At 33.7% G+C, this 12,229-nt stretch overlaps 2 protein-coding genes across 2 annotated transcripts; both read left to right on the top strand.

Annotated features, from left to right (window-relative positions):
* The first annotated feature begins 413 nt into the window (after window positions 1–413).
* Window positions 414–1,524, top strand: LOC110412206 (embryo-specific protein ATS3A-like). Its single transcript, XM_021422714.1, has 2 exons — window positions 414–609; window positions 809–1,524. Exons 1-2 carry the CDS (start codon window positions 514–516, stop codon window positions 1,289–1,291), a joined length of 579 nt encoding a protein of 192 aa, XP_021278389.1. The 5' UTR covers window positions 414–513; the 3' UTR covers window positions 1,292–1,524.
* Window positions 1,525–10,134: 8,610 nt separating this feature from the next.
* On the top strand, window positions 10,135–11,716 carry LOC110412780 (WUSCHEL-related homeobox 3-like). The gene is made up of 2 exons (XM_021423400.1): window positions 10,135–10,566; window positions 11,120–11,716. The coding sequence occupies exons 1-2, from the start codon at window positions 10,189–10,191 to the stop codon at window positions 11,486–11,488; spliced, it is 747 nt and encodes a 248-aa protein (XP_021279075.1). The 5' UTR covers window positions 10,135–10,188; the 3' UTR covers window positions 11,489–11,716.
* The last annotated feature ends 513 nt before the right edge of the window (window positions 11,717–12,229 follow it).

Here is a 12,229-nt window from a genome sequence, read left to right as displayed (position 1 = left end):
TTATAACCACATAATTAGTGTAACAAAAACAGAAAGGAAAATTGAAAGACCCAAATTATTACTTGGCACATGTAATAATCTTGAACACAAGTAATTAATTAAACTCAATCGACATTGATTCAGGGCAAAAACACCAAATTAGATTTTTTTTTTAATTGGCAACATAGAATACTTGTTGGGTTTTGTTTTCATTACAATGTTTGAAGCTGTCAGTTCTCTGAAAAGTAGTCATAGATTTGATCCACTTTAATCCATGTTAATTTAGGAATTAAAACATATGCTTTACCCTAATAAAGAGAAAATCTAGCCCTGATAAAGCAAAGAGGTATAAGTAAGAGTGAGGGAAAACCCCGTTCATTTCCTAAAGCATGCAAAGCAGGGAATATGAACTTTTTGAGTGTGTCAAGAAAAGAATGAATAACCCCATCATTATATATATCATAGAGAGATCCGAGAGAACATTTGATGAGAAGTTAAAAGTCCTGTATTTAAGCCTTTAGAAGAAAGAAGAAAATGGAAACAAAGAAACGCAGGGGACTGATCGTTGGCTGCTGCCTATTTTCACTTGCTTTACTTGCAGGAGGTGCAAACCTCCCTCAGAACAAGAAGGTAATGAACTTTGCATAATTACTTTCTAGTTATAGTCCAACAAGGTCTATCTATCTTATAGTTCGCAAAGCCAATTTGGGTTTATGAAATTTTCTTGATTTTTGTTTTTTTAAATTAAAAATAATTTATCAATCATTGAATTAAAATGTTCGGATACAAGTTAATTAATGATTACATAACTTTTGAATATTTTTTACAGCGAAACTGCACCTACACAGTCACGATACAAACATCATGCACCAAGGGTGCCGAGACATCAGACTATGTCAGCCTGAGATTTGGTGATATAAAATTAAATGACATTGTAGTTCAACACCTGAATTCCAAGCATGTAAGGAAGTTGGATCCATTGCAGCCTGCTGTACTTGACGATATTCCCACAAAACCTTTCCAAGCTTGCTTGGTCGACGAGTTTCAAGTGACAGGCAAATGCGTGGAATCGCCAATTTGTTATCTGTATCTCAAGCTATCCGGGAAGGATGATTGGCGACCAAAATTTGCACAGGTTGAGGCATCGGAAGAGTCTCATCTCAGCTCAAGATACTTCTATTTTCGAAGATATCTGCCTCGGAATGTTTGGCATGGTTCTGATTTGTGTGATAAAGAGGTCACTCCTTTCGGGATCAAGCACAAGAGGAAGGTCCTTGCGAAGAAACCAGCACCTGAAAGATTGATGCCATAAATCAGTTTGGTTGTGTGTGTGTGTATACATACATACATATATATATATATGTATATATATATATATATAGAAGAATTGTTGTTCTTGAGTACTTGGATACAGCTCATGTCACCCTTGTTTTTATGCATCAAATGTTCCAGGACTAGTATTTTGCTTGACCCATATATAATAAATTGAGAGAAAAAACAATGGCAGTAACCTTATTGTATTTGTCTCTCAATCTGATTCATAATGGGCAGCTTGCATCTAATCTAACTATTAATTACTTAATTAATAACAAGTTTACGCTGGTAATTATTAATTTAGACAAACAAATACACGAATGTAATCATTAGGAAAAAGTCAGATACCTTAATTATTATCTGACAAATTGACTAGACTTATAATTAAGTTAATGAAAGTGAGATGCTGCCATGAAAGCTCAATCCATGTCAAAGTTTTGCTTTTGTTAACGAAATACAATTCAGCTTGAAAAGCATTAAAAACCCTCTTTTAACTGTTTTCGCACTTGAAAACAAGCCTTGATCACCGGGCCAAAAAAGCTGGTGAAGCCACTGTTATCTTCATTAATGAGGCACTACACCTTTCCTCTTCCTTCTTCTTCTTCTTTATTGTATCTATCTGATGATCCGCGGATAATGACCTTAAAGCGGCTCAATTTCTTGTGAAGAAAAAGAGAACAAAGATCTTTTCCAATTCAACAAACATGTCAGAAATATAATCAAAGGGGTGCAGCGCCCAGCAGTAGACACAGAAAGAAACAATGGTCACTGTTATATTTCCAAAAAGAAGAGGTAGAAGGAAAAGCAAGCTGTTGCTAGATGCAGTATAACGAACTCCATTAAACAAAAAGAGGGCTGTTGGGTTTTCTGAGCCTCTGAAAGTCAGACTCAGGCGGCTGCCCTCTTCTAGCCAAGTACAGTAGACAAAGTTAAAGTTGTAGTAGTAGAAGCAGCAGTACCTGCCCTTTTTCTTCCCTTTTCCTTGACTTAACGAACTACTATTAACCGCTCAGTTCATCAGAAACTGTGAATAGAAAATATATGATCATAACTTTGATTTGTTTCCATCACAAATTTTAAGATTGTTGCAGATGATGGTGAAGGTTCTTCAGTAGAGCTTGCTTTTCCTTTTGGGGCATGCTTAAGCTACTTTTAAAGGGATCTAGCTAACTGTGGGGGGGCAGCACCTGTTTTGTCAAAGCCACTGCCACTTTTCTGGGAAAATGATACCTTGCATTCTGTTAAAAGAAGCACTCAGAAAGAAAATAAACTGGTAATTAATTGCACATGGACATTGTTTACAATGCTATTATACCAAAAACAAAAAAAAAAATTCCAATAAAATGTAAAAAAAATGTATTTAATGCATTTTTTTCATTTTAATTGTAAAAAATTAGCAGCCAACAGATTAAGTTTTGATTAATTATTGCCTTTCAAAAAAATAATTAAAAAAATACACTAATACATTTATGTCAATACCCCAAATAATTAAAGCAATAGATAAAAGATTATGAACCTAAGATAACTCAATTGTTAAATAAATTCTTAATATCTTTTTTTATTTTCAAGAAAATTAAAATAAATTTTTGATTTTAATATATTTTAAATTTAAATTTAAATTTTTTATAATATAAATATTCAATATTGTTTAATATAAAAAATAAATTTTTAATATAAAAAATAAAACATTCAGTGTCTAAAAAGTATAAAAACTTTTATTGTTGAGACATTTTAGAAACGAAAATTTGACCAAAAAAAGGGTGCAGATGAAGTAATAAATTATATAGATTTCTGTCATACCTTAAATGGTAATAGCTAGCTTTAATTGTTATATTATATATATATATATTATTAAATGGTAAAATTAAAAGGGGCAATGGATATCTTATCACAAACAGGAGCAAAAAAAGAAAGTAGCAAATTTATACCTACAACCATAAATATTGGGATAAGCAAAAAAAATTAATGGTAAACCACAAGTGTACGGACAGATCAGCCCCATGTCGATGTATCAGTAGTCATATCAGATTATTAACTAATGACTACCATCTCTTTAACGTGGCCCAATCACTTTTATCCAGCTGGACACACCCATCCACTTGGGTTTTTTTTTTTTCATGCATTTTTAAACTTTCTTCTTTTCAATTAATCAATCTACTTTGTTTGTTTTTATAATATTACGGGAGGTATGAATCCTTCCGATAGTTTAAAGTTATCTTGATTTTTATATTTTTTATAAAAATTTTATATTAGTGAAGATTTGAATTTATTTTAATATTAAATGTCATGAATCGAAATTTGAATTTAATTTTATACATAATTTTAAACTTTAAAAATAAAATTTAATTAAGTTTATAAATTATGAACTTATATTTTTAATTTAAAAAATATACTTGATAAATGATGAAAGATTCATGTTTATATGTTTACGATTAATCTCATTTTTTACTTGATATAAGATAATTGCATTATTTTTTTTGATTGAAAATGTTGACCTATAACGGGTGTTTTGAAATTATTTTTTATGATTTTTTTAATCTTTTGACATTAAAAGTTATATATAAAAAATTAATAAAAGTTAATTTCTGAAAACTTAAAACAAGTACCATGAACCTGAAATAAAAAGAAATTAATTTTGGAATAGAAATGGATGTGACATATGAGGAAAGAGTGTGAAAGTTCTGAATGGGAATAAATAACAAATTCCTTTCTTTGTCTTGGATCCTCTCTACAATGTACAATTTCTTTTACCACATTACCAATTACCTTGTTACTGTAAAGCATGATAAACTAACTATTTTTATAAAGTGAATAGTTACTACTTTTCCTATCTTTCCTTTTTCTTTTCTGTTTTCTAATAGTGGATGGTAAATTAAATGCACAATTCTATTTAAGATTTATATATACTAATTTAACTTATAATTAATTCCAAGATTTTAAACTTAAATAAAAGACCAAAAAATATTTATTTTACTTGGGATAAGAAAAAATGTGAAAAAAAAATTGGGGAAAATCACTAGTAATAAATGGAACAGTGATAGGACAATATTAGGTATTTAGTAATGACTGGCTACTACTTAGTTTTCTGAAGATTCCTCATCCCTGTTAGTAGCCAGAAAAAAACTAAAATTTTCACTAAATTATTTTTTTTTGTGAAATAAATTTAGGACATCAATTTAACTATATATATATATATATAGTTGGAATTATTTATTGTTGTGCTTCCTTCCTAGGATTTGATTGGTAAAAATTCGAAATCATAGTTTTCATATCCCATTACACTGTATATACCTCCATAGACCATAGTTGTAACATATGCTAAATGTGTTTGGAATTAATGGCAACTGATCAAACCAGAGATTGCTGATGCGGTTGATGACGATGATGTCCTTTCTTTCTGAGAAAAAGGCCCACAACGTTCTTTAACGCAACCCCCCTCCACTGGTTTTCCTCTTATGTCCCCGAAACAAACGTGGGGAGAGAGGGCGTTGTCTTGTCTTCGGTTCTCCGTTGCGGCTGAGTTCAGTCGGTAACGTTTGACACCCGAATATGGTTAGAACTTACTATCTTGTTTTAAAATTTTTTTAATTTGGATTATGAGCTAAATCTAATGATATATATATATATATATAATAAAATTAGAGAAAGTTGTCTTGGTATGTATTGAAACAAAGTTATAGCAATTGAAAAAGTGATTGAAATGCATATGTATTAAGTACAAACTATATATATATATATATATATACGAACATTTATTAAGTGTCCTGTTGCAGCACAGATTGATAAACATTCATAAAGATGGGATATCTACCACAAGATGGCTTCCTGATTAAAGGAGACCTTTTCCCTTTGGCTGCTTTAAATTAAATAGAGATTCGGTCGACAATCCTGGTAAGGCTGGTGGAAGCAGCAGTCTCTTACTCGGGAATCATTATGAATCGTGATGGATTTCCGAACATGCAAAGGAAGCCGGCCCGGAAGGGCAAGTAGACAAAGAAGTCTCCATTGTTTGCAGAATATTTGGGCTGCGCGAGATGGTTTTTACAGTTATTGTTTACACGTGCAATGGGGGGCATTCCCTTGCTCCTGCCTTTTTAAGATCAAACTTGATGATGCTTTTTCTTTCACTATGGAAAAAATGACTCGATATTCCGTAATAAAATGAGCTTGCTTCCACCCTTTTGCGCGTATAATAAGATGTAAACATGTACCCATCAGATGACCCATAAGCAAAGATGGAAGCTACTCAGTACTTTTGGTAAAAGTAGGAGCAAAAGTTTGGAACATATTTCAAAACTCATGCATGCTTAATTTGGAAAACAGAATTGACACAACGTGTTACACGTTGAATTCCTTGTCTCTGGACTATAACATCATGTCTTTGGTTACAGTATCCTTTCATTTTCACCCTGTCCATTGACTTTCAAATACCATTCAATATTTGCGAGCCTAAATCTAATAGAGACAAACATTATTTCAATAGGGTTTTTTTATTTGTAAGATTTATCCAGTAATTATATTTATCACATGAAATACAGCTTGCAAAAAGATAAAGAGCTCGCGGGGTCAATCAAAGATAGCAGAGGGATACCCTAATTGAAAATTTGAAGAAAGGGTCGTGGCCCAGCAACTTTACAGTGAGAGACGTTCAGGGTTACGGGTTTATGACAAAAGAAGGAGGTGGTGTAGAAGCATAACGCCGTTGAAAGAAAAAGGGGAAAAGAATAATGAAGGACAGTGGTGAAATGTACTGCAGGGGGACACAAGGAGGCGTCCAATCAATCTCCAGGCATTCATGCATGACGAAAGCAATCTAAATTGCCATATATATTAAAATAATTTAATGCGACATCAGCTGTAGTATGACGTATTTGTCCTTAGTTTTTCGACAAAATTTACTTCTCTCTGTGTATCGGAATGGTACTGATATATGACTAGACAGTTAGGGTTAGCAGCTTTGTGGAGTCCTTTGTTTTCTGTATAGTTTTGTTGTGTAAGAACCTTTCACTCCAGGCCTCATGGCCTTGGCTTTCTCATGTTTTTCATTTATGGGGGAGTGGGAGGAGGAGAAGGAGGGGATGGGGTGGGATTTCTAAGATTATATTTACCACCATCACTCCTTCGAAGAGATATTCGAAGGATTAAAGTTTGAGATATTGAATTTGACTTATAAAACAAAAAAAAAACAAGAGGAAAAAACTATTCCATCTTATGTTTAATCTTATAAAGTTTAATGACGAAAAAAAATTATGTCTCGAAAAAACTTTTTAGCCTTACATTTACGTGAGATTTTCTCAATTTTTATCCATCAAATATCTATTAAAATTCTTCTTAGAGGTTATTCAATAATCAGAGTCCAAATGGCCCCTTTTCTAGCGATTTGAGATTGAAAATTCAACATAAATATCACTTAATTAGCTGCGATTTCAAATAAAAAAAGATTAAATACATAAAAATTGTCAAATTAATTTCAATATCATATTGATGAGTGTTGCAAACCTAGGGTTAACGCTCCCTTTTGCTTTACAAACTCAATATTTAAATTTGGCTTTATCTCATGTACTTGGGACATGCTTGGAAGTACCTGGGAGTTTACTCACACTCACCAACTTTCTCAACTCCTTAGACCCACTTATCTTTTCCGCTTGAATTCCTTGTCCTAGTTGTAATTCATGGAAGATTTTACTCTTTCTTCAATAGCAGCTGGCAAAGATAGCAGTAGTGATTTTTATCAATGTTCTTTAGCAATCTCGAATTTAGAAGTCGAAGCATGTCGAAAAGATAAAAATAAATAAAAAAATGATTTCAAAATTCAATGACGAATTCAAAATTTTATATGAGAGATGATTAAACAATAATTATATAAATTTATACATTTTAAATTTTATACTATAATAATGAAAATAAAAAACTAGATGCGACCACACACAATCACCTTGACTGTATCACTGCTTGAGATTATATATCACATGGCTACAATAGGATGATTCTGATGCAGTGGGAATCTGTTACTGGGTTTTGACAATACCATTGTCAAATACTCGAAGAAGGAAAGGTTTCTTTGGGATGTTTTCAGTAAGAAACAAAAATTTGTAGAGGCTGTGCTAAAGCTCTTCTTTTTATAATTTGGTGTTCGCTTTTTTTCTTTGGTAAGTTTACACGTTAATGAGCCGAAAATTTTTTTGCATTCGCTTCACTTTCATCGTTATAACATATGTCTTTCGTTGAAAGACATAAAATGGGAAGAAAAATTTGTTGTTCTTGAGTAAGAGGGGCGAAATAGAGAACAAAGATTAATGAACGGTTGAGATTTAATGGGAATGTAGGCAGAGAGATGGTGACGCGAAAGCAAAAAGACAAGTCCTTGGACTGCATGCATTTATGGGTTTGCCCAAGGCTTACGTTTTCTATACAGTGAAACTAATTTGGAGAGAGAGAGAGAGAGATTGAGCTGTTACAAAGAGTTGAGAGTTGAGACCCCTACCTATGACATTGAGCTTGAAAAAACCTTACAGCTAAACGCGGTTAGAAAGGGGGCCTAATCAATGGGGGAGGGAGAGGGGGAGGGGGAGGTAGATGCTATTACTGTCAGACCATATGTTCGAAGCATCAAAACAGTTTCTGAAAGTGCTCAATCAAATCTGAATGCTAATGAAAAATGGTTCGACAAACAGTCACGGAAAAACCTACATTAGAGCAGTAAAACACTAATCACAGATGACAAGACCCTGGTGGGCTTGAGAGAGAGAGTAAGTAAATATGGTCTGTGGGGTAAATGCATGGATGGAGCATTCTAAGTTAAAAAAAAAACACACAAAAGTAACAGTAGAGAAGAAACCAGGGGGAGTGGATGAAAATCTGAATGAATAATGACAGGGACAAGATCTTTTATGGAATGTCAAATGGTCTTTTCTTTTGTGGTTTTTGGATTTAAACAGCTGAAGTATCGTTAGATATAACCATGCGTTCACATGAAAGCCAACAGTTTCTCTCTTTCTTTCCCCTTTTTTTCTGCCCTTTAAATGATGAAATGAAGAGGCATTGGCCATGTCTTATGCTCCTAAAAAAGCTGAGACGCCTACCCACCTACGTGCACGAGTATTGCTCTTGATGAATTATGATGATGACGCTGGAGAAAATTCAAAGGAAAGGTGGGGCGGGCCGGAAAGTATCACTGCTCTGATAAAGACACATCAGATTTGCCTAGCTTTCCAATACCTCCGTTACTACTGGGTTTTTTTTTTTTTATTATTCGAAAAGAATGTGCTGCATTTTGTGGGAGTTAGTATAATGTATTGCCCAATGTTACAAGAGACATGCTATAAATTCTTTATATTCTAGATGACGTCATTTCATTACAAGCAATACCCCACTCGCAATTTATGTCTTTATAGGCAGAGACCCCACTTGCAATAAGGTAAACAAATATATCTATATATATATAAATCACGAGTGTATTAACTATGGTGTCCATAATTTGGGTACAAGAGAAGTTCTATACAAATTTATATAAAACACAAAGTCAATAAAGTAAGCCCAATATTAAGTGTCTCTTTAATTCAACCTATATATATAATAAAAAAATTCAATAGAAAAACAGTACGGATTGAAATATTTTGAACAGATTTCTTTTTTTAAATAAAAATAAATAATTATCGTAAAAAAAATAACGAGTAATAAATAAAAATTTAATTGGAAGATGTTGTACTTAACAATACTGAAATAGCAAGTTAAAATTTCTCATATGCAATATTTTATGCTTGGAATACTTTTTATTAATAGCTAAAAAAAGTCCAGACTTACCTTCCCTTTAAGATAGGAGATTTAGGGTTCACATCTCTACTACTTTAGACTTCCTCAAATACACCCAAAATGAAAGTCCAACTATAGCTAGGTGCAATAAGCAGAAACCAATGAAAGAAAAAGAAGTCCACATTTCTTCTCTTAACTTATTCTTTCTTGCACATACATGAGAAGGAAGGCATATTAGGGCATCTAGACATGAAAGGGCATACATGCATGAACTTACAGACATGGAAAAGAGACTACAAGGATGACAAAATTTGCTTCCTTCTGCTACCAAATTTAGTTTTAGTTTTTCTCTTCAAATAATATTTTTTAATTTAATAAATAATAAATGTGTAGAATAGAAGGTTTTTACTAAAAAAAAATGTCAAAATATAACATAGTTTATGAAACCGATTAAAGGAGTGCAAACAAAAAAATGTAAATGGGAGAACTTGGTGAGAATAAGTCGGTCTGCAATCATGGTGGGCTGAAGTAGCTCATGCTCATGTATGCAAAGCCAGAAGCTATCAGTATCTGCATCTAAATTTACTTGCTGTTGTCTCCGACCAGAACCATTAAAAGTTATCTCCAACACGCTTAGGTGTGCCTACTTCATCCCTGTTGAGCCCCAAGTAAATGAAATAATAAGGTGATATTGACATAATCATTCAAGTTTCCCCTCATTCATTCGCTACCACCTTGGCTTCCAGATTCTCTCTCTCCCTCTCTCTCTCTCTCTCTCTCTCTCAGCTGTGCATATGCTGAAACCAACACTTGAATGCCCCTTTCAGGGAAACATCAGCATGACAAGCTGCACTTGTACTTTTTCCACTCTATTAACCCTCTTTCTTTTGCTGTCCCCCTCTCTCTCCATCCTTTCTGTCTCTCTTACTTTACTTCTCTACCATTGCCTTTGCGTTGTATATTGTTATTTGCTCTCTTTCTCTCTCTGTCCCTTCTCTCCTCCTTTGTCCATCTATTTATATGTGTTATTTGAAACCCTTTTTCAACCCAAAAGGCCAAAAGGAGTAGCCAGTCTGCAGTATACTAAATCAAAAAGAAAGACTAAGACTAAACAGCTAGCTGTGTGTGTGTTTCTTTTTCTCAATGTCTCCTGCAGCTTCCTCTAGGTGGTGTCCAACACCGGAACAACTTATGATCTTAGAAGAGATGTATAGAAGTGGGATTAGAACTCCAAATGCCTCTCAAATCCAAAAAATCACTTCCCACCTCTCTTTCTATGGCAAGATCGAAGGCAAGAACGTTTTCTATTGGTTTCAAAACCACAAGGCAAGAGACAGACAAAAGCTCAGGAGGAAACTTACCAAGCAACTACAGCTACAACAACAACTTTACCATCAGCATCATCATCACCAGCTGCAACAAAACCATCCTAACCACCACTTCCTTCACTACTTCGATTCTCCTGGCTCCCCAGCTTTTCAACATCTTTCATACTTTAACTCAGCCACTCTTTTTCCTCAGGTAAAAAAAAAAAAAAATACAAAGTGTCAAAGACATTATCAATTTATTCTGTTTTTTCGTCCCAAAAACAATAGTAGCATTCAATGCTTAACCTTTCCTGTGATTACAGTATTAGCAGTATATACAAGAAATAACATAGGAATGAGAACCAAAATTTATGGGAGGGTTTTCTTACAAGCTTTATAACGGTTTTATGAAGAGAAAACATAACTGATGAAAGATATTGTACATAAAAAGTATAAATTAAAATCTAGAATTACAGCAATATGTCCTAACATGCAGCCATTGTGGTTTTTTCTCTTCCTCTGACAGGAAGGAAACCTAATTTATGTACAGATATTAATATCGAAAGTTCAATATCATCCACACGAGTGTGTGTGTGTGTGTGCATGCATGGTGCTCGTTATTTTATTATTATAATTTAATGGCAGACAAAATCAAATTTGTCTTTTTTGCTATTAGCTTTTAAATGAAGTAAACAAATGTATATTCAAAATGAATCCTTGTCTAGTGTACTATTCCGGCCAGTTTTAATTTCTTGCATTGGGAGCAGGTAGGGGTTCATGAGGATGCAGCGGCAAAGCAAGTGATGAACTACACGTGGAAGTTTGACATCCCAGAAAGAGTGGACAACATGGATAAGGCCAGGATGAGAATGTACGGCGGTGATTGGTTGATGATGGTTGATCTGGATTCCCCATTATCATCACCATGCTACAGTACAGCCACCAGGCCACCCCTTAAAACCCTTGAACTTTTCCCAGTCACAGCTTCAAATCTCAAGGAAGAGTGCAACTCTTCCAAGCATCTTTCTTGTATCAGTACTACTTCTACTACTCCTAACCCCACACCGGATATACCCCTAAACCTTCCCTTAACCCCCTCAGAAAATAAACCCCAGGCTCTCTCTCTGTCTGCCTAGGTTATAGTAACTTATTGTAACTAGGCTTTCAGTTTTTTTTTTAAATTTTATTTTTTATCTGGCTGTAATTTTTGTTTTCTTGGGGTTTCTGTGATGTATGTGTGGTAATTTTTAGGCTCTTAGAATGAGAAAGATCTAAACTGTCTAGGGAGTAATGCTACTGCTCCTCTCTTACTATTACTACTACTTTTTCTTTTTTTTTTTACCTATCAAGTCTAGACTGTGTATTTCTCCAATTCCAAAATCAGAATTCTAGAATTGGCTTCGAAAAGGGTGTTGTTTGCATTGTTTTTTCAAATCTTTACAGCTTTGTCTTTTGTGTATCTTAAAGCTGGCATGTACATAGAGGCAGGAGCTCAAACACCAGTGCTTGATGAACATCTAGTCACATAGAAATCAGCTTTTTTCCAAACTGGTCTTTGGATCTTTCAGACAAGTCAATGCAATAATAGCAAAATTCATGTCCAATTTAATCAGAAAAAACAAACAAGGAAAATACTGTTTTAGTTGTTAGCACCAGTCATCCACCTCTTCAATTTGGACTTTCTATTTGAACTGCCAACACAGAAACTTTCTTCCTTTTTCCCTTCATTCTTCGATACATTCAAAACCTACATTATTTCCAACTTTAAAGACTATAATATATATTAGGACCACCAGGCTTTATTACCTTAAGAACAGGTAAAAAAAAGTTCAAACTTATTGGAAATTATTGACATAATTATATAAAAAGTTTCAAAC

This window comes from Theobroma umbraticum, unplaced genomic scaffold (genome assembly GCF_002168275.2).
Source record: "Theobroma umbraticum cultivar Fairchild unplaced genomic scaffold, ASM216827v3 scaffold_95.0, whole genome shotgun sequence".
In the NCBI taxonomy this organism is placed as follows: domain Eukaryota; kingdom Viridiplantae; phylum Streptophyta; class Magnoliopsida; order Malvales; family Malvaceae; genus Theobroma; species Theobroma umbraticum.
The sequence above is the reverse complement of the archived record's forward strand: the minus strand, read 5'-3'. Positions and strand labels throughout refer to the sequence as shown.

Bases quoted from the DNA above. Each gene is read 5' to 3' on its own strand.
- LOC110412206 (XM_021422714.1), top strand. From the start codon at position 514: ATGGAAACAAAGAAACGCAGGGGACTGATCGTTGGCTGCTGCCTATTT. The intron at 610-808 runs GTAATGAACTTT...TATTTTTTACAG, and splicing joins ACCTCCCTCAGAACAAGAAG to CGAAACTGCACCTACACAGT.
- LOC110412780 (XM_021423400.1), top strand. From the start codon at position 10,189: ATGTCTCCTGCAGCTTCCTCTAGGTGGTGTCCAACACCGGAACAACTT. The intron at 10,567-11,119 runs GTAAAAAAAAAA...CATTGGGAGCAG, and splicing joins CAGCCACTCTTTTTCCTCAG to GTAGGGGTTCATGAGGATGC.